Source organism: Ambystoma mexicanum, chromosome 9 (assembly GCF_040938575.1).
Source record: "Ambystoma mexicanum isolate Mex_15411 chromosome 9, UKY_AmexF1_1, whole genome shotgun sequence".
In the NCBI taxonomy this organism is placed as follows: Eukaryota; Metazoa; Chordata; class Amphibia; order Caudata; family Ambystomatidae; genus Ambystoma; species Ambystoma mexicanum.
In genome coordinates this window covers 294,691,539-294,714,161 of record NC_090931.1, presented here as the reverse complement: position 1 = coordinate 294,714,161, position 22,623 = coordinate 294,691,539, and the positions used below count along the sequence as shown (strand labels likewise).

The window sequence follows — 22,623 nt, the reverse complement described above, 5'->3', positions numbered from 1 at the left end:
GCCTTTTCTAAATGTTCTTTAACATCCTTATATATAGTGACCAATCTTTCAATCCAGGAATCGACTGACGGAACCAGGGTGGAATGAGGTAGGATGGTTGGCAGGACAGATGGACGGACACCCTGACTGCAGAAGAAGGGGCTTGTCTTGATAGTAGAGTGATCGGAAGGCAAATTCAGCAACTGGATGGAATTAAAACCGACCAATAATCCTGGACCTTGGCTGAAAAGCACCACAGATACTGTTCTAGGGTCTGATTTAATCGCTCAGTTATCCCATTGGTCTTGGAGTGGTATCCAGAAGATAATGCTTGTTGAATGCCCAACATGTGACATGGGTGTTTCCAAAATTGGGAAATGTACTGAGGACCACAATCTGAAATGATCTTGGAAGGAAGACCATGTAGCCTAAAAATGTGATTTAAAAATATTCCTGCCATTTCTTGTGCTGTAGGCAATTTGTACAAGGGGGTGAAGTGAGCCATGTGGGTGAATAGATCGATAGTAACCATGATGGTAATAAATCCCTTGGAAGGGGGAAATTCCACTATGAAGTCAGTAGCGATTATTTCCCAGGACGCTCTAGCAATGTGGGCTGATGGAGAAGACCTGCAGGTTTTCTATTCTCACACTTATTCTGGCTGCAGACCGGGCAGGCTTGGACATATGTCCTTACACCGGCGATCATGTTAGGCCACAAGAATTATCTCTGAATGAGGCGAAGTGTGGCAGTAACGCCCCGATGCCCAGAAGAACAAGTTACTTTCTTACCTGGTAACGTTCTTTCGATGGGATGGTCCGACGACGTATTCCATATCTATGACAGGTAATCACCACAGCTGTGCTGCTTCTGAAACTTTTTTCGGCGTCTGCGTCCTGCGTCGATGCGCCGTCGTCGAGGACCTCTTCCGACGTCCGACGTCATCCGATGTGATAAGTAGGATGCACGACGCCCGTAGCCTCAGTTGTAGTTTTTTCCCCCAGAACGTGTGACATTAGTCAACTGCCAGTCAGACACAAAGCCTTGCGGAACGTAAGCTGCAATCGCAAAATAAATTCTGCAGCGGGGAAGGCAGGGAGGGAGCGATATGGAATACGTCGTCGGACCATCCCATCGAAAGAACGTTACCAGGTAAGAGAGTAACTTGTTCTTCGAGGGGATTGGGTCCTCCGACGTATTCCATATCTATGACAGACTCCCAAAGCAGTACCAGAGCAAGGAGGAGGGAAAGAATTTAGAATCAAAATTTAGAATTGCCCATCAAAAAGCAGAGCAAAGGACCGCCTTGCCAAAGGCCAGATCCTGTCCTCGGATGGAATCGAGGGAATAGTGACGTACAAATGTATGTACAGAAGCCCAGTTGGCTGCATCACAGATGTCGCGAATAGGAACACCCCTCTTCAGGGCAGTAGATGCAGCCATACCCCTGGTAGAATGGGCCCGCAAGCCAGCCGGTGGGTCCTTACCCGCCAAGCGGTAACACTCCGAGATGGCCAAAATAATCCAGCGAGACAAAGTCTGTTTCGTCACAGCCTGTCCCAAACGCTTTCCAGCGTAACCAATAAAGAGTTGATCGTCCACTCTGACCCGGGACATGCGTGAAACATAAAAGCTTAAAGCTCTCCTAGGATCAAGCCTATGGAGCCTCTCCTCTTCCTTACCAGGATGCGGAGGAGGATAGAATGCCGGAAGAACAACCTTCTGGGCCAAATGAAATTCCGAAACCACCTTCGGAAGAAAAGAAGGACGAACTCTAAGGACAACCCTGTCCTTATGAAATACAGTGAAGGGTGGCTTAACTGAAAGTGCCTGTAACTCACTCACTCTGCGAGCGGAAGTAACCGCAACCAAAAACACAGTTTTCAGAGTTAACAGCCTCAAAGGGCAAGAATGCAAAGGCTCAAACGGAGCACCCATAAGAAACTTAAGAACAAGGTTTAAATCCCAACCGGGCACCAGGAAAGGTGACGGAGGGAACACATTAGTGAGCCCTTCCAGAAACTGTGAAATTAAAGGGATTTTAAAGTAGGAACACTCTTCAGACGAGCGCTTAAAGATGGACAGCGCCGCCAGGTAACCTTTAATGGTACCCACTTGCAAGCCCCTGTGGGCCAAAGAAAGTAAAAAGGACAGAACCATGGGGATGTCACATGCAAAAAGGATCCACATTCTAAACTCTGCACCAGTCACAGAACTTACGCCAACGGCAACGGTAAAGAGACTTTGTTGCTGGCCGTCGGGCCGAGAGCAACACCACCATCACGTCTTCAGGGAGGTCCCAATCCTTATACCTCAACCTTTCAGAAGCCGAGCTTGAAGGTTGAGGGATCTGACCTCTGGATGGAGAACCTGACCCCCCTCCCGTGAGAGCAGATCATCTCGGTAGGGAAGACGACGTGGAGGGCAGATGGACAAGTCGAGAAGGTCCGGGTACCACGTCCTCCGAGCCCACGCGGGAGCAATGAGGATCATCCGGGAACCGAACTTCCGTAACCTCCGCAGCACTTGAGGGATGACAGGGACTGGAGGAAACGCGTACAGCAGCGGGAATGACCACTCCACCAGAGCAGAACCTCTCGCACTTCCGGTTGACACTGGAGGCGAAGAGATCCACTTGAGGGGTCCCCCAAAGGGCGAAGATCTCCAGGAGAATCTCCTGAGCCAACTCCCACTCGTGAGAGATCGTGCTCTGCCTGCTCAGAGCGTCCGCCGTCACGTTTTCGTCTCCGGCCAGATGAACTGCCGAGATCGAAACTTCCTGTTGGATGGCCCAGAACTCGAGCTGCATCGCCTCCCTGCACAGAGGAAGTGACCCTGCCCCCCCTTTTTGTTGAGGTAGTGCATGGCCACTGTGTTGTCCGTCAGGATCAGGACATTCTTTCCTCGCACAGTCGGCAGAAAAGCCTTCAGGGCTAGCCTGACGGCCCTCAGCTCCAACAGATTGATATGGAGTCTGGACTCCGACGGAGACCAACGACCGCTGACTGTCAGCTCGTTGGCATGAGCTCCCCATCCCGTGAGGGATGCATCCGTCACGATCGTCACCTCTGGCCAGGGAAGCCAAAATGGAGCCCCCTTCATCAAGTTGCCTTCGACGGCCCACCACAGAAGGTCCCGGGCGACCGAGGGCGGCACCTGAACCGGGTCCGACATCCTGCTGGAGGAATGCGACCATTGCATCTTGAGTGCCCACTGCAAAGATCTCATCCGCAGGCGAGCCTCTGGCACCAGAAGAATGCAGGATGCCATGAGGCCGAGCAACCTCAAGAACTCGAACGCTGGGAGCGTCTGGGCATGCTGAAACTTGTGCACCACCTGCTGAATGTGAAGAGCCCTCACCTGGGGAGGAAAGCACTGCCCCAGGGAAGTGTCGAGCACTGCTCCGATGTACTGGAGCCGCTGTGTTGGCGTCAAATGGGACTTCTTTAAATTGAGGGAGAAGCCCAGCCTGTGAAGGGAGTGGCAGGTGACGGACAGATGATCCAGGACTTGCTCGGGAGAGCTCCCCCTGATCAACCAATCGTCCAGGTATGGGTAGACGTGAATCCCCCCTTGCCTGAGATGCGCTGCCACCACCACCATGAGCTTGGTGAAAACCCTCGGGGCGGAGGTCAATCCGAACGGCAGGACCCGAAACAGAAAGTGCGAGTCGCCAACCGCGCACCTCAGGTACTTCTTGTGCTTGGGATGGATCGGCACATGGAAGTAAGCATCCTTGAGGTCGGGAGACACCAACCAGTCCTGAAGCTGAAGGGCCTGGAGGACTCGAGAGAGAGTAACCATCTTGAACTTGTCCTTCCTGAGGAGTTTGTTCAAACCGCGCAAGTCCATGATGGGTCTCAATCCCCCGTCTTTCTTCGAAATCAAAAAATAAGGGGAATACCATCCCTTGTTCCTCTCCGCTACAGGCACCAGTTCTATGGCACCTTTCTCCAGCAGGGCTTGAATTTCCTGCACAAGGAGCGGATCCGGACTCTGCAAAGAGAGGTTCCCCGGTGGATTGTCGCGAGGCCTGTGCCGAAAGGGAAGACAGTAGCCGTGGGTTATGATCTCCAGAACCCACACATCTGAAGTAATGGCACGCCACTCCACAAGATGCTGCGCCAGCCTTCCCCCAACCGGCGAACCATGGGACATGGCCTCATGACTGAGTGGTAGCGGCTGCAGCGTTACCTGAGGGCAAAGAGGCAACTGCCCGAGCGGCCCTGGCACCACGGGTACCCTGTGGTCCACCTCTGGTACCCCTGCTTTGGCCTCTTTGACTGCCAGCTCCTCTCGCTTTACTGAAAGCTGAGTAATAGCGAAAGGAACCACCCCTCCATTGCTGTCCCCTAGGACGAAAAGGCAGAGGTTGGCGAACTGCAGCGCCCAACGACTTCGCTGCAGCTTTTGAGGTCTGCAACCTCTCAAGGCTCTCGTCAGCCTTGCTGCCAAAAAGGTGTTCACCGTCAAAGGGCATGTTGAGGAGCCAGGACTGCACATCAGGAGCAAACCCTGACTTCCGCAACCACGCAAACCTGCATATCACGGTGCTCGCCGCCATAGACCTGCTGACGCATTCAGCCATGTCCAAACCAGACTGAACGGACTCACACATGGCATCCTTACTATCCTGGACCATAGCAAGGAAACCATCCCGTTCGTCCCCTTCGGAAATATGTTCAGCCGCTAACGCAACACAGTTCCACAGAGTGTGTGTGAAACGAGACAAGGCACAAATGGAGTTGGCCGCCTGAAGCGCCATACCACCAGAAGAAAACACTTTCTTCACCCAGCCATCAAAACGTTTGTCGTCCCTATCAGGAGGGATGGTAGGGTACGACGCCTGCTTTGCCGGGGCCGTGGCCGCCTGCACCACCAAACTCTCCGGAGTGGGGTGCCTGGTCAAGTAGCAGGGGTCGCTACTGGCTGGACGGTATTTTCGCGACAAGGACCTGCCCACCGCCGGGAGACTCTCCGGAGCAGTCCAAGCCGCCGCCACCCTTCTCTGTAGAGCCATATGAAACGGCAGTACCGGGTCAGTTGGGGGACCAACATCAAGGATGTCCATGAGATCATTTTCACAAACTCCCCTGGGGGAGCAGACCATCCCAAGTACTCGGAAACCCTAGCCATAAGTCGCCGGTACGAGGAATCGGCATGAGAGCCAGGCTCAGGCCTATAAAACTCCACCTCCGGAGAGGTGTCCAGTCCACTGGCATCATGCAGTGACTGCCTCAAATCGTCAAACTGACTATGGCCCGAGACAATTTCATCTGGAACCTGACTAGGAACCAGGCCATCAGAATCCTCATCCACCTCCGAAATATATTCCAGGTGGCAAAAAGAAGGCACCCGAGAGTGCTTGCTCTTAACCAGAGCCTTCCTAGGGGGTTCCCCCGTGCCACGGGGTACCTCCGACACCCCGGCCTCGAAAGGCGTCAAGGGCGTCGAGTGAATCGGCGCCGGCGTCGAAAGAACAGGCATCGGCGCCGAGAGGATCGGCGTCGACGTCGAGTAAATCGGCGTCGACGTCAGATGCAGCGCCGCCAGCATCGACGGCGTCGACACAGTCCTCGAAGCCGGAGCTCCGAGCGTGTCCTTCGACGACCTGAGCGTTGACGGCTTCGATAACTTCCTCGGAGCCGGAGCCTCGAGAAAGCCTGTCAACTTCCTCGACGCCTCAGACGTCGATGTCTTCCTCGAAGACATCACAGGTGCACACGGTCTCGAACGCGTCGAGGACCGGGCCCTGGAACGGGTACGTCAAGAACGAGTCCCCTTGTCCGAACGGGACCTCTCCCGTGACTCGTGCCGACCACTCTTGCGAGCGGTGTCTCTCGACCTCTCACGACCGACCCCACTCGGGGGCGCGGACGGCTTAGTACCCTGCGACTCGAGAATCGCCAGCATTTTCTTCCCGAAGGAAGCCCATTCCTCCGGCGTCGCACGGCTGGTGGGGTAAGCGACGTGCCGGGCAGAGTCCTCAGAAGAGGACCTGGAAGACGACCGCTGTCGGCGCTTCCGAGAATGCCTCGAAGAGGCCGAGGAGTGGCAAGACCGACTCCTAGAAGGAGACCCACGAGACTTCCGACGATGACACGGAGAGTCTCCTCTCGAATCATCCGTCGAAAGCCCCGCAGACTTCGACTTCTGGGGCTTGGACACCCGACCTACCGACAACTTCTTCTTACGTTCACGTAAGGCTTTGGACGTGAGCGACTAGCAGTCGATACAGTCATCCGTGTCGTGGGCCTCCCCGAGGCACCAGAGGCAGGCGGCGTGCGAGTCCGTCACCGACATCTTGGAACCACACTCCCCGCACTTCTTGAAGCCCGGACGCGGGGTCGAAGACGAAGTAGAAGACATCTTCACACGAAGGAGATTCTCACAAAAACGAACAGGTTCGAAGAACCGAGAAGAACAGAACTCCAAAGAGTCGAGGCGTTAACCGAGATTCACGAAGCAACACGTTCGTGGAAAAAAACGGAACTGAGGCTACGGGCGTCGTGCGTCCTACTTATCACATCGGATGACGTCGGACGTCGGAGGAGGTCCTCGACGACAGCGCATCGACGTCATCGACGCAGGACGCAGACGCCGAAAAAAGTTTCCGAAGCAGCACAGCTGTGGTGATTACCTGTCATAGATATGGAATACGTCGGAGGACCCAATCCCCTCGAATGGAAGTTATCATGACAGAGGTTTATTATCTTGGTTCTCAATTCTTGCGTGGGTACCGCCCGTCTTATATCTTTGAAGAAGTAGCCATCTTTAGCGACTAAGGTCCATTGATTTGTCTTGATGTAATCCTTCCAGAGATCAGAAGATGGTGTTTCAGCGCAGATGTTTTCCAATAAGGAGTTGGCCTGTGCCACAAAAACTGTGTCGGGAAACATCTTCGGAAAGGCGCGGGCATCAACCGGCTCGTAATCAGGGTGCCTGGATAATGCATCAGTGATTATGTTGTTGGTTCCAGGGACATGATGTATGCAAAATTGATACTGGGCAAAATAAAAGGCTCAACGAGCTTGGCGACTGTTCCTGCACTCTAGGGAAACCTCCACATATACTCGTGATACCACCCATTTCCTTCAAAAACCTAGCTCCACCACTTTTCAGCAGGATGACCTGATGTTCACCATTGATGTCAGAAGCCTTTACACATCTATACCACATGACTTGGGCATCGAATCAGTTGAATGGCTATTATTACAAGCATCAGAAATCCGTGCACAGAAGGAGTTTATACTGGCACTGTTACAGTTCATTTCAGAAAATTCTTACTTTCAATACGGTAACCAGTTCTATCTACAAACTTCAGGAACATCTATGGAGGCCACTATGGCACCCACATATGCTAACTGCTTTATGTTTAAATTTGAAACGGACAATGTACTCAACAAACAGATGTGGAATAAAGACATCCACTTATGGACACGTTATATAGATGACATTTTCGGCGTGTGGAGAGGCACGAGGGCTGATTTTGACTCTTTTTTTGAATACCTTAATAACATCGATCAACGTATTCAGTTCACGAGGGAAATCTCACATGACACTATCACTTTTCTGGACGTCCTCATCAAAAAGCAAACCACCGGCTACAGCACCTCTCTGTTCCGCAAACCAACTGACCGCAATAATCTTCTACATCGTTTGAGTTTTCATCAGCCTAGTTTGCTCAGAAATCTTCCATATAGTCAACTGTTACGGGTAAAGAAAATTGTAAGTGACCCAGAGGACTGCACAGCTCAACAGCTTGTGATGAAAGAAAAGTTTTTGGCACGTGGTTATAAACAGAAGGAACTCGACTTGGCGTCTGCCAGGGTGAGCGCCATGGCACGCGAAACTCTGGTATCAACCCAAAATCCTAAAACCAAAAGAGAACTTAAGTCACCTGTGTATGTTTCCAAATTCTCAATCCAAAGCAATAAGATTAAGAAAACCATCAGCAAACACTGGGGGATCTTGAAAAACGACACCAGGGTACAGAATTTATTTAGTGAATTACCGGTGTTTGCATACCAGCGCAGCAAGAATCTCAGGGACGAACTGGTACACACCAGACCGCCTCTCAAAGAACCCATAACTCAGAGAATTGGTACATTCCCTTGTCTTCATTGCAGTAACTGTAACTCAATAATCAAGGGGAATGTTATCAACCACCCAAGAACAGGAAGAAAGATTCTCCTAAAAACCTACGGAACCTGCGACAGCACAAACATTATTTACGGCATCAAATGCCCATGCGGAAAGTTCTATGTGGGCCAATCCACAAGAATGGCTAAAATGAGATGGAACGAACACCGGTCTTGCATCCGGAATGCAAACATGAACTCAGCTGTAGCACGACATTGGATTGAAAATGGACACAATCTGACCCAAATAAGATTTGTGATTTTGGAGGCAATCGCGAGGATCAATCCACACGAGGACTTGAACCAGCGGTTGAACCGTAGAGAGACGTTTTGGATCGACAAACTTGGTAGTCTGGTCCCAAATGGAATTAATGAAGAAATCAATTACCACTGCTTCTTATGATCCGTAATTTTATCTGTTTTGATTGATATGTTCTTTGTACCCTATGAATGTGGACCTATAAGTTACCCTGCTGCATTTCCTGGACAAATTGTCTCGGACCCAAGGTGCCGCCTTTGACGACACCAACCGTAGCAGGGGTTTAGATATGTAAATTGAAAGCGTTACAATATATAACCATGTTATCAGGTTTTCTTCTATGTACGACAAATGTCACTGTATCATGTTTGGACTAAAAGGGGTCCCCTCTTGGACTTCCCCACCGATAACACAGTATATTTATGCTTATGTATGAACTCAAAAGTTGCCCTCTATATGTCACTAATGTTTTTACTGCACACCACTCACCAGCCCTTTGCACGGCCAGAATGACATTCACATTTATGACTTTAGCATAGTATTTCTTTTATTTCTATCATTTCAATTTTGTTTTCCATTTTTTAACACTCTACAATTCTTCATTAATAGCCATGAGGCCAGACAAATATTAATATTTGTCCTAAACAAACCCATGGGTTTGAATGTAGCCTCACATTTTTGACCGCGCGCCAATTTGGGCTGTCTTGCGGTCACGTGTCTTTTAAAGGAAGCGTTGCCCTAGCGACGCCTCAATGCTACAGCCGCAGTGTTTCACGAGCAGGCAACGGGAGCACCACAGTTCCCCGTGTCCAGCACGGTAAGCTTGTCTTAATGCTTACATTTTGTTTCCGATACATGGATTCCACCCTCTTACCAACACATATGCTTTCTGATTACAGACATACTGCTGAAGGATGTTCTTCTACGCTGATTTTACATCAGGCAGTTTTGAATTCTAAATAGCTGACAACGCCACACACAGCACACGCATTTCAGGTAAAACATTTTCTTTTCTTTCTTTATCTCACTGTCCTTAACTCAGATCGTATAGAGTCTCATCATTTTCTATTTTCTTTTTCTCAAATTTGCTTCCTCATCTTTACCATCTACTACTGTTACTTCAACCAAATGGTATGTTCTTTACATTCTCATATATATATATGACACTAACATGTATTAATGTGTTTTGTATTATAAAAGAAGGATAAGATGGTAAACTTTCTCTACTTCCACCCCTCCTTCTCCCCCAACGATTAGACACCTCTGACAGATTCTCCGGCACTACAGGTCTTGACAACATAGACTGCGTGCAACATTCCAAATTTCAAAAAACATTTTTGTTTAATACAGAATATTTAAATTAAAACATAAGATACTACCCACACCTAACACAGTGTACAAAACTACCACTAAAACCTACAAAATCTAAAAAGCTAAATTTCAAATAAACCACTTACAAATGGACACAGACGAAATCACATATCACAGTACATAGACAAAACCTAAATGTGTCACTAAAACAACATATAATCCCAACATGTTTCTGTTCTTTAAAGCCCCTTTCGGGCGAACATTCTTCAGGGGAACCTTTAAAACATCCACTATTCTTCTCAACACCGTGTTGAAAGGGTAGTTTCAGGCAACCAGCCTGCAAAGAAGAGAAACAGAGGAAACTAATCAGATCCCCAGGGGAGGGGGTATTACCAAATGTAAAAGTGGAGTTGACTCAGTCAAGAGAACAATTCCAGAAAAAGGTTTAGAAATTAAACCAATTAGATTTACCTTAATGTGGTGAATCTTCAACGAACGTCTGTAAATGACAGATATGCTAATTTTTCTTCATTGAAAAACCAAGATACTTCAAAAGGCGTCTCAATCCGCCGAAAATATCGCCACACCTAGAAAGGACACATCACACTACCAATGAGCCACAGATCACTACAGGACAACAGTCATGAATTGTTCAGGATATATTAAATAAAAATTACCTTCATGCAAGTGAAGCCACCCACAACGTGGGGCAAGGGGAGGAAATCCCTTGTAATGACAACCAAGTCTGCAGATGATTACAAAAGAGGACGCAGAACCAATCTGTAATATAAGAAGGGTGGTCACCAACCATCTCAAAGAGCATTAAAATGCACCGATACACCACGGCTCCCAAATGTGTAAACAAAGGGAAGAAAAGAAACCATTTCAAGCCCAGCCTAGGTCATGCATTAGAGCTCATGCTTCCAAACAGTAGTGTCATACACCAGCGGTCTTCACAGCCATTAAATGTGTAAAAACATGCTGAACGTGACCAAGTAGTGAGAGATAGTACACAGCACCTCAACGTTCAGTAAGTAAAAAACTGCGGAAAAGGGATAATAGCCACCAACATCACTAAAAGTAATGTAGCTACTAAAGTTCAAGAACAACATGCTCACCTCTAGATTAGGAGAAACAAACTCCTCGCTAATGACTCGCGGGGTTTGAAAGAAGACCGTGCAGCACCAGCATGTGTTTTCACTAAGTGCAGCAAAACGCTCACCACTTCCTAGTAAACACTAAGAAAGGACTATACTTTTCGATTAAATACTCGCCGGCAAGAAAATACAGCGGCCATCTTTTACATGCAATGTTCCTAGTGAACACTAAGGAAGGACTACACTCTTCAGTTAGGTAATAGCCGGTAAGAAAAAACTAGCGGCCATCTTTGCATCAAACCACCCAACAACAAGGGGAAGCAGTGTTGAGAAGAGAGTGCACTGGGGGGCACAAAACCATTCAAAAGAAATCGACACAGCATTGCAAAAATCAAGCAACAGACAGTCAAATTTATATAGTCACAGCCCCATAGGAAAGCCGAGACAGACCAGAAATGATTGAACCTGGAACAAAAAAATATTTTTAAATTGCAAAGTAATGTTCTGGGGCTCAATGAGAGTATTGATTGGCATCTGGTCAGCCAAACATAAATGTTTTCTCCAATCTGATTATTGTTTGCAATTTTGGCTGTGTTTTGAAATTTTTTTGAATTTTCCTTATTTTGTGCCATCTATATTTGCAAAAATTTGACTATGTCTGTTGCTTGATTTTTGCAATGCTGTGTCGATTTCATTTGAATGGTTTTGTGCCCCCCCAGTGCACTCTCTTCTCAACGCTGCTTCCCCTTGTTGTTGGGTGGTTTGATGCAAAGATGGCCGCTAATTTTTTCTTACCGGCTAGTACCTAACTGAAGAGTGTAGTCCTTCCTTAGTGTTCACTAGGAAAATTGCATGTAAAAGATGGCCGCTGTATTTTCTTGCCGGCGAGTATTTAATCGAAAAGTATAGTCCTTTCTTAGTGTTTACTAGGAAGTGGTGAGCGTTTTGCTGCACTTGGTGAAAACACATGCTGGTGCTGCACGGTCTTCTTTCAAACCCCGCGAGTCATTAGCGAGGAGTTTGTTTCTCCTAATCTAGAGGTGAGCATGTTGTTCTTGAACTTTAGTAGCTACATTACTTTTAGTGATGTTGGTGGCTATTATCCCTTTTCCGCAGTTTTTTACTTACTGAACGTTGAGGTGCTGTGTACTATCTCTCACTACTTGGTCACGTTCAGCATGTTTTTACACATTTAATGGCTGTGAAGACCGCTGGTGTATGACACTACTGTTTGGAAGCATGAGCTCTAATGCACGACCTAGGCTGGGCTTGAAATGGTTTCTTTTCTTCCCTTTTTTTACACATTTGGGAGCCGTGGTGTATCAGTGCATTTTAATGCTCTTTGAGATGGTTGGTGACCGCCCTTCTTATATTACAGATTGGTTCTGCGTCCTCTTTTGTAATCATCTGCAGACTTGGTTGTCATTACAAGGGATTTCCTCCCCTTGCCCCACGTTGTGGGTGGCTTCACTTGCATGAAGGTAATTTTTATTTAATATATCCTGAACAATTCATGACTGTTGTCCTGTAGTGATCTGTGGCTCATTGGTAGTGTGATGTGTCCTTTCTAGGTGTGACGATATTTTCGGCGGATTGAGACGCCTTTTGAAGTATCTTGGTTTTTCAATGAAGAAAAATTAGCCTATCTGTCATTTACAGAAGTGCGTTGAAGATTCACCACATTAAGGTAAATCTAATTGGTTTAATTTCTAAACCTTTTTGGGGAATTGTTCTCTTGACTGAGTCAACTCCACTTTTACATTTGGTAATACCCCCTCCCCTGGGGATCTGATTAGTTTCCTCTTTTTCTCTTCTTTGCAGGCTGGTTGCCTGAAACTACCCATTCAACACGGTGTTGAGAAGAATAGTGGATGTTTTAAAGGTTCCCCTGAAGAATGTTCGCCCGAAAGGGGCTTTAAAGAACAGAAACATGTTGGGATTATATGTTGTTTTAGTGACACATTTAGGTTTTTTCTATGTACTGTGATATGTGATTTCGTCTGTGTCCATTTGTAAGTGGTTTATTTGAAATTTAGCTTTTTAGATTTTGTAGGTTTTAGTGGTAGTTTTGTACACTGTGTTAGGTGTGGGTAGTATCTTATGTTTTAATTTAAATATTCTGTATTAAACAAAAATGTTTTTTGAAATTTGGAATGTTGCACGCAGTCTATGTTGTCAAGACCTGTAGTCCCGGAGAATCTGTCAGAGGTGTCTAATCGTTGGGGGAGAAGGAGGGGTGGAAGTAGAGAAAGTTTACCATCTTATCCTTCTTTTATAATATAATCTATGTTCCTATTGGTGGAGTAAGATGTGGTACATATAAATAGGATCCTGTGTACCTATTTGATTACATATTAATGTGTTTTGTCACATGATGATGGTTAACTTTTTTTGATGATTTGGTATACATTATTTATAGACCTGCCCTGATGAAGGAAATGTTATTCCGAAATGCATTGGCAATTTTTTGGTCTGATTGAAAAACTTGATGTGGCTCAATCTCTTCCTCACTAAGAGTGTATTAGTGACTTCTCGCATAAGAGATTCCTTTCTTTGATAAAATGATGTTGAAACACAACTGAACCTGAACGTTGTCATTCTTCAATCAACAATATATAATTTTTACTAACTAATTGAACTTGAAATTATTTTCGTCTACTCATAAACCCGGATTGGGTTCCTGTGAGAGCGGCTGTGTGACCTCGTATCTCACTTGGTCTTCTTCTGCTGCACATAAACAATGGGACAAACAAATTCGGAGCCTAGAAATAGGGATCCGGCCGCCCAATTGATGTATGGGTTGTGTTTTTGTAGCCAGGGCATCCCCAGAACCATGGGGTAGTGTGCTGCCTTGATGATATCAAAACGAAGCAACTCCTGATGGTTGTTTATTGAGAGCAACAACTCAGTGGTTTGCTGGGTTATGGGTCCTGAAGACCGTGGTTTCCTGTCAATTCCTTCGACTGCTTGGATTGTTTCTTTGGATTCTCGAGGAATGTTATGTTTCAAGGCCCAATCGTGGCCCAAGAACATTCCCATGACACTGCAGTCCACTAGGGCCAGGATGGAATGAGTCTCCTTATTGGCGGTAGACAAGGATGTTTACAGGACCACCAACGTATTCAATCGGGGACAATTCAAGGAAGGCCCAGAAGCGGAGCAAGTGTTTATCTCCCGAAGCTGGGCTCCGCTCAAGATCCGGAGCTGGCGTTTCCTGAACGCCGCTATAGGACAATTCCTTACCAGATGTTTATCAGAGGCACAATACATACAGAGTCCAGTATTGATCCTATGCATCCTTTCCTGCGAAGATATAGGACCCCGTAAGGAGCCCAATTGCATAGGTTCTGGATCAGGTGAATGCAGTGTGGTTGTTTCCTTTAGGCTAGGAAAATCCATGGAAACTTTTGGGAGAACAGTTTTTGTTCTTCTTTTCTCTGCTTTTCTTTCCTGGATTCGGAAGTCGATTTGGAGGGACAAATCTATTAAAGCCTGGAAAGAACTAGGGCGGGCTACTCTGGCTAGTTCATCCTTGATTTCGTCATTTAACCCTCTCCGAAACAAGGTAAAACTTGCCTCCTGGGACGAATCAGCCTCTTTAGCCAACTGCTTAAAGCGGGTTACATAAGATAGCATGTCTTGGTTCCCTTGCTGGAACTCCAAGAGCCTTTCCTAAGCACTGTAGATTTGTTCAGGGCGATAAAACATGGTTTTAAACGCCTCTACAAATCCATCATAATTGTCCAGGAGTGGGTCTCCAGCATTCACCAAGGGAGTTGCCCAGGCCAAAGCATTACCAGAGAGATGTGATATTATGAATCCCACCTTGGCCCGGGGTGTGGAAAAATAGTAGGGTTTTAATGTGAAGTGTACCAAACAGGAATCAAGGAAGGATCGCAGTGTTTTGGAGGAACCATCTTATTTGTCCACTATGCCCCCTACCAGGGCACTTTCCTGGAACGCTGAGTCTCTGGAGAGCACGAGTTGTTTTAATGCTGCATTTTCAGCTTTGAGGTTTTGCACCTCTGTTGTCAACTCTTGCATACCTCTCATGAGGTCCTGAACAGCAGCCTCCATGTTGAACTCTGCATCAGGTACTTGGCATCTCAAACTGTCACACTCTGCCCCTGATCTCACCTGTTTGCCCTTGGTCGTCTTCTTCTTTGGAGGTCTTTCAGTGTTCCGGGATGTCCGGGACTTATCCAGGTAAGGGCGGTGATCCTCCGTGTCCAGCGTGGATCCACAGGCAGACTTGGAAGAAGACAAGAGTTCAGGATTCCAGGAAGGTAAGAAATGGGCAGTCTATATCCGGGATGAAGCGCGGAACCAGGAAGGAAATGGCACTTCTCGCAGAGTGCAGGGGGAAGGCTGCGAGCGTGGAAGAAACGGGTCGCGTTCCAAGAAGGAAAGGGGAGAGCGGCCTCAGGCGGAGGCGTAAGGCCGCACCTAGTACTCCAGGAAGGATGGGGAGAAGAATAATATTGGAGAATCGGCACAAGGAGAAGGAAGGAAACAACGAGCACACTAGCCGCCGAACTCGAAAGGGAGCGTTAAGCCACGCAGCACCGCAGGGGCATGCCCGTTTTCTAGGAAGCCAGGGCTCCTGCATAAACGCTAGACCGCAACGTGTCTGAGGCGTCGGCCATGTTGGGAGGATAACAGTTCCAAGGTTGCGGTGCACCATGGACCAGGAAGTCCAAAAGGGGCGTAAACGGCGAATCATGACAGGCGGTAGGAGAATTACCTTCACTTTGACCTGCTCCGTCAAACACATAATGAGCCCTTATGTCTTTTACAAAGCAGAATAACACTGAACATCGTTGGAAATAAGAGCACAAATAACGGGACTTTCATACAAATGCAGGCAACATCCAAGGAGTCGCCTTGAGCGTCACTCGTGGCCTTTTAAGAAAAGCCTTCCGCTGCTGGGATGTGCTCTTAGGGGAACAGACTCAATGCGTGGGCAACGGGGGCGTCTCAAGTCCTGCAACAAAAGCAGTGAGGCGAGAAAAGAGTTCCTGCTATCCACTCACAGCATTGCTAAAAAGGAACATGTGTCAAGTCTGGTGAAATGTGGTCTCATCGCTGAGCCATTCTGGCGAACGCAGCTTAAACGAATCTCCCCCTCCTGGGATCATACATGGGAGGGAAGCCACACTTGACAACATGCGAGAGATGCCTTAAGGAACAAGTTGAAGATTGTGGCTAGTTGTGTCTATGCATGGATACACATGTCTGCAGCAAAAGGGCACCTCTAAAGAGAACACAGCAGCGGGGACCCAAAACTGAGAAACCCAACACACGATCCAACTTCCAAGGCGCTGAGCTGGGGCTCAATGAGGGAACACGTCTTGGCGAGACTCCCAAGTTGTCTCACTGAGACAGACACTTGGGTCCAGAGATCTGGAAACTCAACCTGGGCTAAAGCTTCCCCCAGAAGCCACACTGACCTTCTGTTCGATTTACATTTTAAAGTCTGCAGCACCTCTGCTGAAGACACACCTTTTCTATTAGCCTTCAAGTCATTGTAGAGGTGCCCCCTGTCTTTTATAGCAAAAGGTTCATCCTCAGGCACCTGCCCCTCACTGGGGAGCAGCTTCGCTACATCACACTTCCCCCACTAAGAATAAACCATATCCTCTTGCGCAACACCTGCGCCACACAACACAACTCCCTGCTACACTGCAACTCCCCCCTTTGAAAAGCATCTAGACCACACCTCCTTCATAGACCACACTGGTCTCTAAAGGCAAACGTGGATTTGCTTTCCCAATTGTAGGCGCTTCTCACAAAGTTAGGGTGCTGGAATAAATAAGCACAATATAATTCTTTTGCATTCTGTTCCATCTCATTTTAAACATTCTCTCTCATAATCATTGATTCCCATTTGTATTTACAGTATTGTTAATTTGTGAGGTTTGTAAGTTCAATGATTCTCATCGGCCTGTTTGGCTATTCTTATTTGGCTGATGTGCCAACTCCATGGCCTGAAGTTTCGCCCTTAGGGCTTTCTCAGGGCAGTTCTAATTCAAGAGTCCATAGTTATTAGCATGTGTCTCTGAGACGCCAGACAGGCACCGGCAGAACACAGAGAGCAGGGATCTTAACCCGTTACTAAACCTCGGGCGCAGAAACAATACAGAACGCAATAACTCACCGAATTTGGGAACCTAAGTTAACTATGGACTCTTCAATGAGAACTGCCTTGAGAAAGTCCTAAGGATGAAACTCCAGACCATGAATTTACTAACCTCAAAGATTGACATCACTGTAAATACAAATGGGAATCTATGATTATGAGAGAGTGCGTAAAATGAGATAGAACAGAATACAAAAATACGAGCAAAATAATTATATTGTGCTTATTTATTCCAGCACCTTAACTTTGTGAGAAGTGCCTACACTGGGGAAAGTGAACCCACATATGCTCACTTGAGCCTAGGTTGAGGGCTTTTCTTTTCCCTCCATGAGCAGCTCTCTGTATCTTTCTAGAAAGTACTGCATAAATAACTCTAGTATGAGCGGCAAGCTAGCGCTGCCCACATAGCTACTATCAACCACTACCCTTTTCTGAACCATCTCTGAAAGCAACTCTTGCTTCGATCTCCCCTCTGTCCCATAAACCATTCCCATCTGCCTAGACTATATCCAAGCTGTCTCGGGGGGATAGCTCAGCGGCAACATGCTCGCCTTGGAAGCAAGACGACAGGGAGAAGCACAGGTTCGATCCCCGGGTCCGGCGTGATAAATAACCTATCATATCATACTATTATGCGATGACTTTCGGTTAGTCGAACACGACTGGGAGATTACCAGATTTATGGTGATGATCTCTTCGTAGGCCAGGGAAGATTCTCCAGCAATCATTCCAGATCCTCTCAGGTTCTCCACCCCAATCCCTTCTTCCTTGCCAATGATGTCCGTGATCTTATACCTGTTGAGGAAACAGAGTGTCAGGCGGCAACGTGGTGGAGACCATCAGACCAATTACACTGGCAGTAAAGTAGTACAAAGTTATTAGGATAGAAAAGTGCCAGACAGGGTCAAACAAGCCAACTGCGGCATGACTTCATATGGTCACCAGTAGAAACAAAACCTCTCTCTTGAGCCGGTGACGTAAATACACAGATTGAACCCGCGCTTTCAAGAGAGTGGAATCAGTCTGAAAGCACGCTAGCTAGTGCAGCTAAGAAACAGCATCATGCCGTGGAGTGGATCACATTTCAAATGCCTGCCTGTAGGCATTCAAAGAGTTTGCAAACATCGACCTCAGTAAATTGGAACGAGTTGTATGCATCACTGTGGCACATTTTGTGGTTGCCTTGTGGCACGGTGTAACTAACCACACTCAAGCAAACGCTCTACCTTAGTGGCCAAAAGTTAAAACTCCCAGCTGCAATGAGCGGGTGTACTAGGAGTTCCGTATTCACCCTTTGAAATTAAATTTGAGCACCAAAACAGCATTCTTTGGGCGTGGGCCACAACAGGGCAGAACAGGTAAGCCAGTCTTCAATGCAAGGGGCCCAAATACTGAACATAGTGTTGTTCCGGCCCATTCGCAGGGTCTTAGGTGCAGGCATGAACAGGACACTGCTTTCAGGGGAGCATCAGCTCAGATGCAGGCTTTTGCACAGGGAGCTTCCAGCAGGAATTAGAAATGCATAAGGTTGCCACGGAATGCGTAGAACAGATATGCACAGGGAACCAGTTCAACGCGTCTATTTATATATTGGGAAGGGATGGAGGAGGTCCAACCTTTCTAAGAGCGAGGCACTTGGAAAACAAGCGGGAAAAACCAATGTCCGAATTAAGGATAAATAAACAAGTGCAAGGGTCGATACTAAGAGGACCTAGAACGCCTACACTCTTTCCGCTTCCTTTAGTTCGCTCACATGCAGGGTGTTTAAAGTGTGGCAGCATGCTGCTTCTTCCCTGCCTTTGGAGTTGCTCCAGGTGTAGCTTTGGGTTTTCCTTTGGTATAAAACTGCGGCCCGCTGTCATTCTGTAGATGTAGACACAGCACAAGCCTACCTTTCAGGACGTGTGATTCTCCTGGCCTTAGCGGAAACTCCACCACCCGCTTGGGTGCTCCTCTACCTGAAGTTATGCTCACCTACCACCCACTGGCCATCCTCCTGGGCTTAAGCCCACTGCAGGCTCTGCTTGGATTCTCTTGCGAAGTAGCTCCTGCCAGACCTCAGCGGATTGGTACTTCACAGTGTGAATGGTCTCTGGAGCCCACCGGGGTCTCCCCCAATGCCTGCCTGAATCCACCTACTCTCTGGGACTCCACCTTAACTACCTCAGCGTTGGTCTCTTTCTTCCTCTTTTCATTTTGTCGTCATAAGCTAAAGTATCTCAAGAAGATATGTGATTGGTTGGATTCTCTCCCCCATAACATTTTAATACCAGATTGGTCAGGGCATTTTGGCCTCAACTTGCGTTCAGGTGATTCCTTTCTCCCCTTTCACTCCTGGCATGTGTTGTGCATTTCCCCGTTTGCTGTGTTTATCAAGGGTTTGAGTTCCATGGGTTTAACTTTGCTGGCCGACACCCTATAATCAGGCGGAACTGTCATGGTAGATGGATGGCTATGCGGGTTACTCTATCTCACAGTAGGTAACCATACTTCATTGTGATTACTGCTATAAATGATCCACTCTCCCTCTCAGCCTAGGCCAGGGGTCTGCAACCTTTGACTCTCCAGATGTTTTGCACTAAAAGTCCCATTAGCACTAGCCATCATGGCCAATGGTGAGTGATAATGGGCGTTGTAGTCCAAAACACCCGGAGAGGCACAGGTTGCAGACAAATGGCCCAGAGGGTCATTGCCTCCTTGTGTGTGTCTGTCCTTTGCTGCCCTCTCTGCCCGATGTCTGCCTAACGCTTCTCGCTAGATGCAAGTACGATTGCTGCGCGTGCAGAGGTGGTGGCAATCACTACAATTTCTGGGCACTCTCGATCATCGCCATCAGGCGATTTATAATGATGTATTAATGATAATGATGTGTTATTTACATAGCTCTTTGGCCAGAGCTCTTTACATAGAACATATTTACATACAATATCACCTAACCAAGATTGGTACTCATTTTTCTACCTCGGCTGGATGAAAGGCTGGGTTGGCCTTGCCGGGATTTGAACCTGCGACCTGCAGATCACACAGACCGCAGCAGCGAGCGCTCATCTCGCTGAGCTATTTTAGAGCCTTATGTGTGTGCCCCTGCTCTATGCCGGAATGTACTCGCCGGAGCATCAGTGTGAGGGTTCCCAGGTGTTACTCATATAACCCATGTAATAAGTGGCCCTTCTAGGAGGACTTCTTTTCAGGTTGGTTTTCGGGGTTCCCCATTTAGAATGGAGAAGGATAGGGGGAGTCTGGGGAAATCGGCAGTTGCATCAGCTAGACGGCAGCTTGCTCTGGCCCCCAGAGACCCAATGTCCTCTTCCATGGCCTCCTATTGGTGGATTTGTCACAGTGGCCCTCATCACACGCTACATGAAATATTTTCAAAGCATCCTCTTGTCACTGAATAAGCGTTTAGTGAGGAGATGCCTAAAGAGTCCTCCCTCATTCCTTGCCAAATGGGGCAACCTCCTCCCTTGTCCTGTTACCAAATGGCTTCATGTGAAATGCACAATACAAAAATATTGCCTACTTTGGGTTCTCTGCGCTGCCCACCTTTCCCGCAAATAGCCAATTACATATTTTCCTCTCAATCTGTTCCTTTGCGCCACAGCAGTTTTTGATAAAGCATTCACTTACTTAACAATTTCACTGAAAAGGTTTCCATTCTGCTAAGGCGTGCCTCCTATGACCTTACCCCGCCGACACTCGGCTGCGTGACGTGAAAAGAAGTAGGCCCCGAGCTAGAAGGCCTTGAAAGGCCTGGACAGCGCTACTCTGTTACTACATCTGGCAGGGTGGAGTCTGTGAGCTAAACTAGAAGCCGGCAACGGATAGAGGGTCCAGATACGAAAGCCTCTATACTTAAAAGCAAAATACTAAGGCCCCCCATCAGGCGAACCAAAGGGCAAACTGGAGCAGCTGGGTGCCTACCGCATGGCTCTAGAAAGGTCCAATGTCTTTTGCACATTTATTTTTGTATAATATTAAACCATGAATTTGCAAAATAAAATATTCTCATTAGAATAGCGTGTGTGTGGCTCAAACGGATGTGTTGTCTTTGGCACAATGGGTAGCAAAAGGATCACACCCTGGCGAGAACACAAAAGTGTCTCAGTGGAAACTCCCAAACCGAAACTTGCAAGACACTGAACTAAGACTCAGCATGCATTGGCGAGGATCACAAGGGGTGTCACTGAGAAATAGAGACTTCAACACACAGTCCTGGAAACCAAGCATAGGCTACAACACCTGTGCTGGTACACACCTGGATTCTCCTTCGTCCTCCACGTGCTCACAATGGACCGAGTTCAGAGCACTGACCTTCTTATAGTCTTGCGGTGTCAGGTATAAGTACTTGAATCCCTAGAAAAAAACACAGGTTTTTTAAAATCACAAAGTAGCTTCAACAGTTTGAGCGAATGTATACTCCAGAATTTAATTCATGGGAAGATAAGATCGAATATTGTATAATATCACAATTTCATAACAAAATGGAAAAGCACAAAAATAACAACACAAATGGCCCTTTTTCCTAGCTGTGACGACTCCCTCGATGTCGTCATTTCTCCCCTGGTAGGGGACCCTTCCCATGGGGCCAAGGAGGTGAAGGCGCTACCCGATAGTCCCCCTGGGGGTGGTACTCAGCGAGAGGATCCCATGGGAAGGGCCCTCATCTGTGAGAGACTTGTATGGGACATACTACGTCGTCCCATACTACCGAGGGACGACGTAGTATGTTAACCACCATGCCGCCAGGCACTGCTCACCCAACAATGTGGATAGGTCCCAAGCACCCCCACCTTCTTTGTCTCCTCTTTCTTCTGCTAGTTGCCTCATACATAGCAGCCCTCTCTATCAGGTAGACAATACTGTGATGAGGAAGAGTGATGGAGGAGTGAGTATGGATGACTCCAAAAGTACTGACACGAGGAAGAGCAGTGCCATGACCGGAATAGTAAAAAAGGAACCTTTATTTTGGGGACCTCTTGAACACAGACGGGGCCGCAAAAAATCCCCTTTGACTGTGGCAACTTGAAAGCCTGAAGAGGCCAGTGACAGAAGGAACTCCATCACTGTGGTGGTGGGGCAAGAGATAGGGTCAGTCTTGCGTTCCCTGCACAATGCCTCAAACCTTCTCCACCTGCAGGAGTACAGAGATCTTGTAGAAGGCCTGCGTGTAGCCAGAAACACCTCAAGTACCTTCTCTGAGAGGTCCCAGTCATCATACCTCATCCTCTCAAGAGCCACGCATGTAGGTTGAGGGAATCCAGGGTTGGTTGGATCACTGGACCCTCCAACTGCATTAGGAGATCCGGACGCCGAGGCAATCAGTAAGGTGGACAGATGGTCAGATCCAGGAGATCGGAGTACCACATTCTCCTCGCCCAATCCGGAGCGATCAAGATCATGGCCGCTAGAAAATCTCTAACCTCCCGAGAACCCAAGGGATGGTGGGAGTCAGGGGTGGGGAGAGGCGTAGTGTAGAGGGAACATCCAATCCACCAGAAATGCATCCACTAGTGCGCTGTTCGCTGGAAAATCCCTTGAGCAAAACTGTTCGCACTTCCTGTTGGACACGTGGCAAATAGATCCACCCATGGGGTACACCAGAGAGCGACTTCCTCGACTTCCTGGCACACTTCCCACTCTTGTGAGACCATGCTCTGCCTGGTCAGAGCATCCACCAAGGTGTTCTCTGCCCCTGCC

The 22,623-nt window shown here is 47.7% G+C and overlaps 1 protein-coding gene across 3 annotated transcripts in view; it reads right to left on the bottom strand.

Moving 5' to 3' along the window:
- ACACA (acetyl-CoA carboxylase alpha) overlaps positions 1-22,623 on the bottom strand; it is a 1,281,346-nt gene that overhangs the window by 434,247 nt on the left and 824,476 nt on the right. For all 3 annotated transcript variants that reach the window (XM_069614682.1, XM_069614683.1, XM_069614684.1), the window contains 2 exons: positions 21,182-21,279; positions 17,601-17,721 (listed from right to left, as the gene is read on the bottom strand). In XM_069614682.1, the coding sequence (XP_069470783.1) occupies positions 17,601-17,721; positions 21,182-21,279 (219 nt within the window). The remainder of the gene's footprint in view (positions 1-17,600; positions 17,722-21,181; positions 21,280-22,623) is intronic.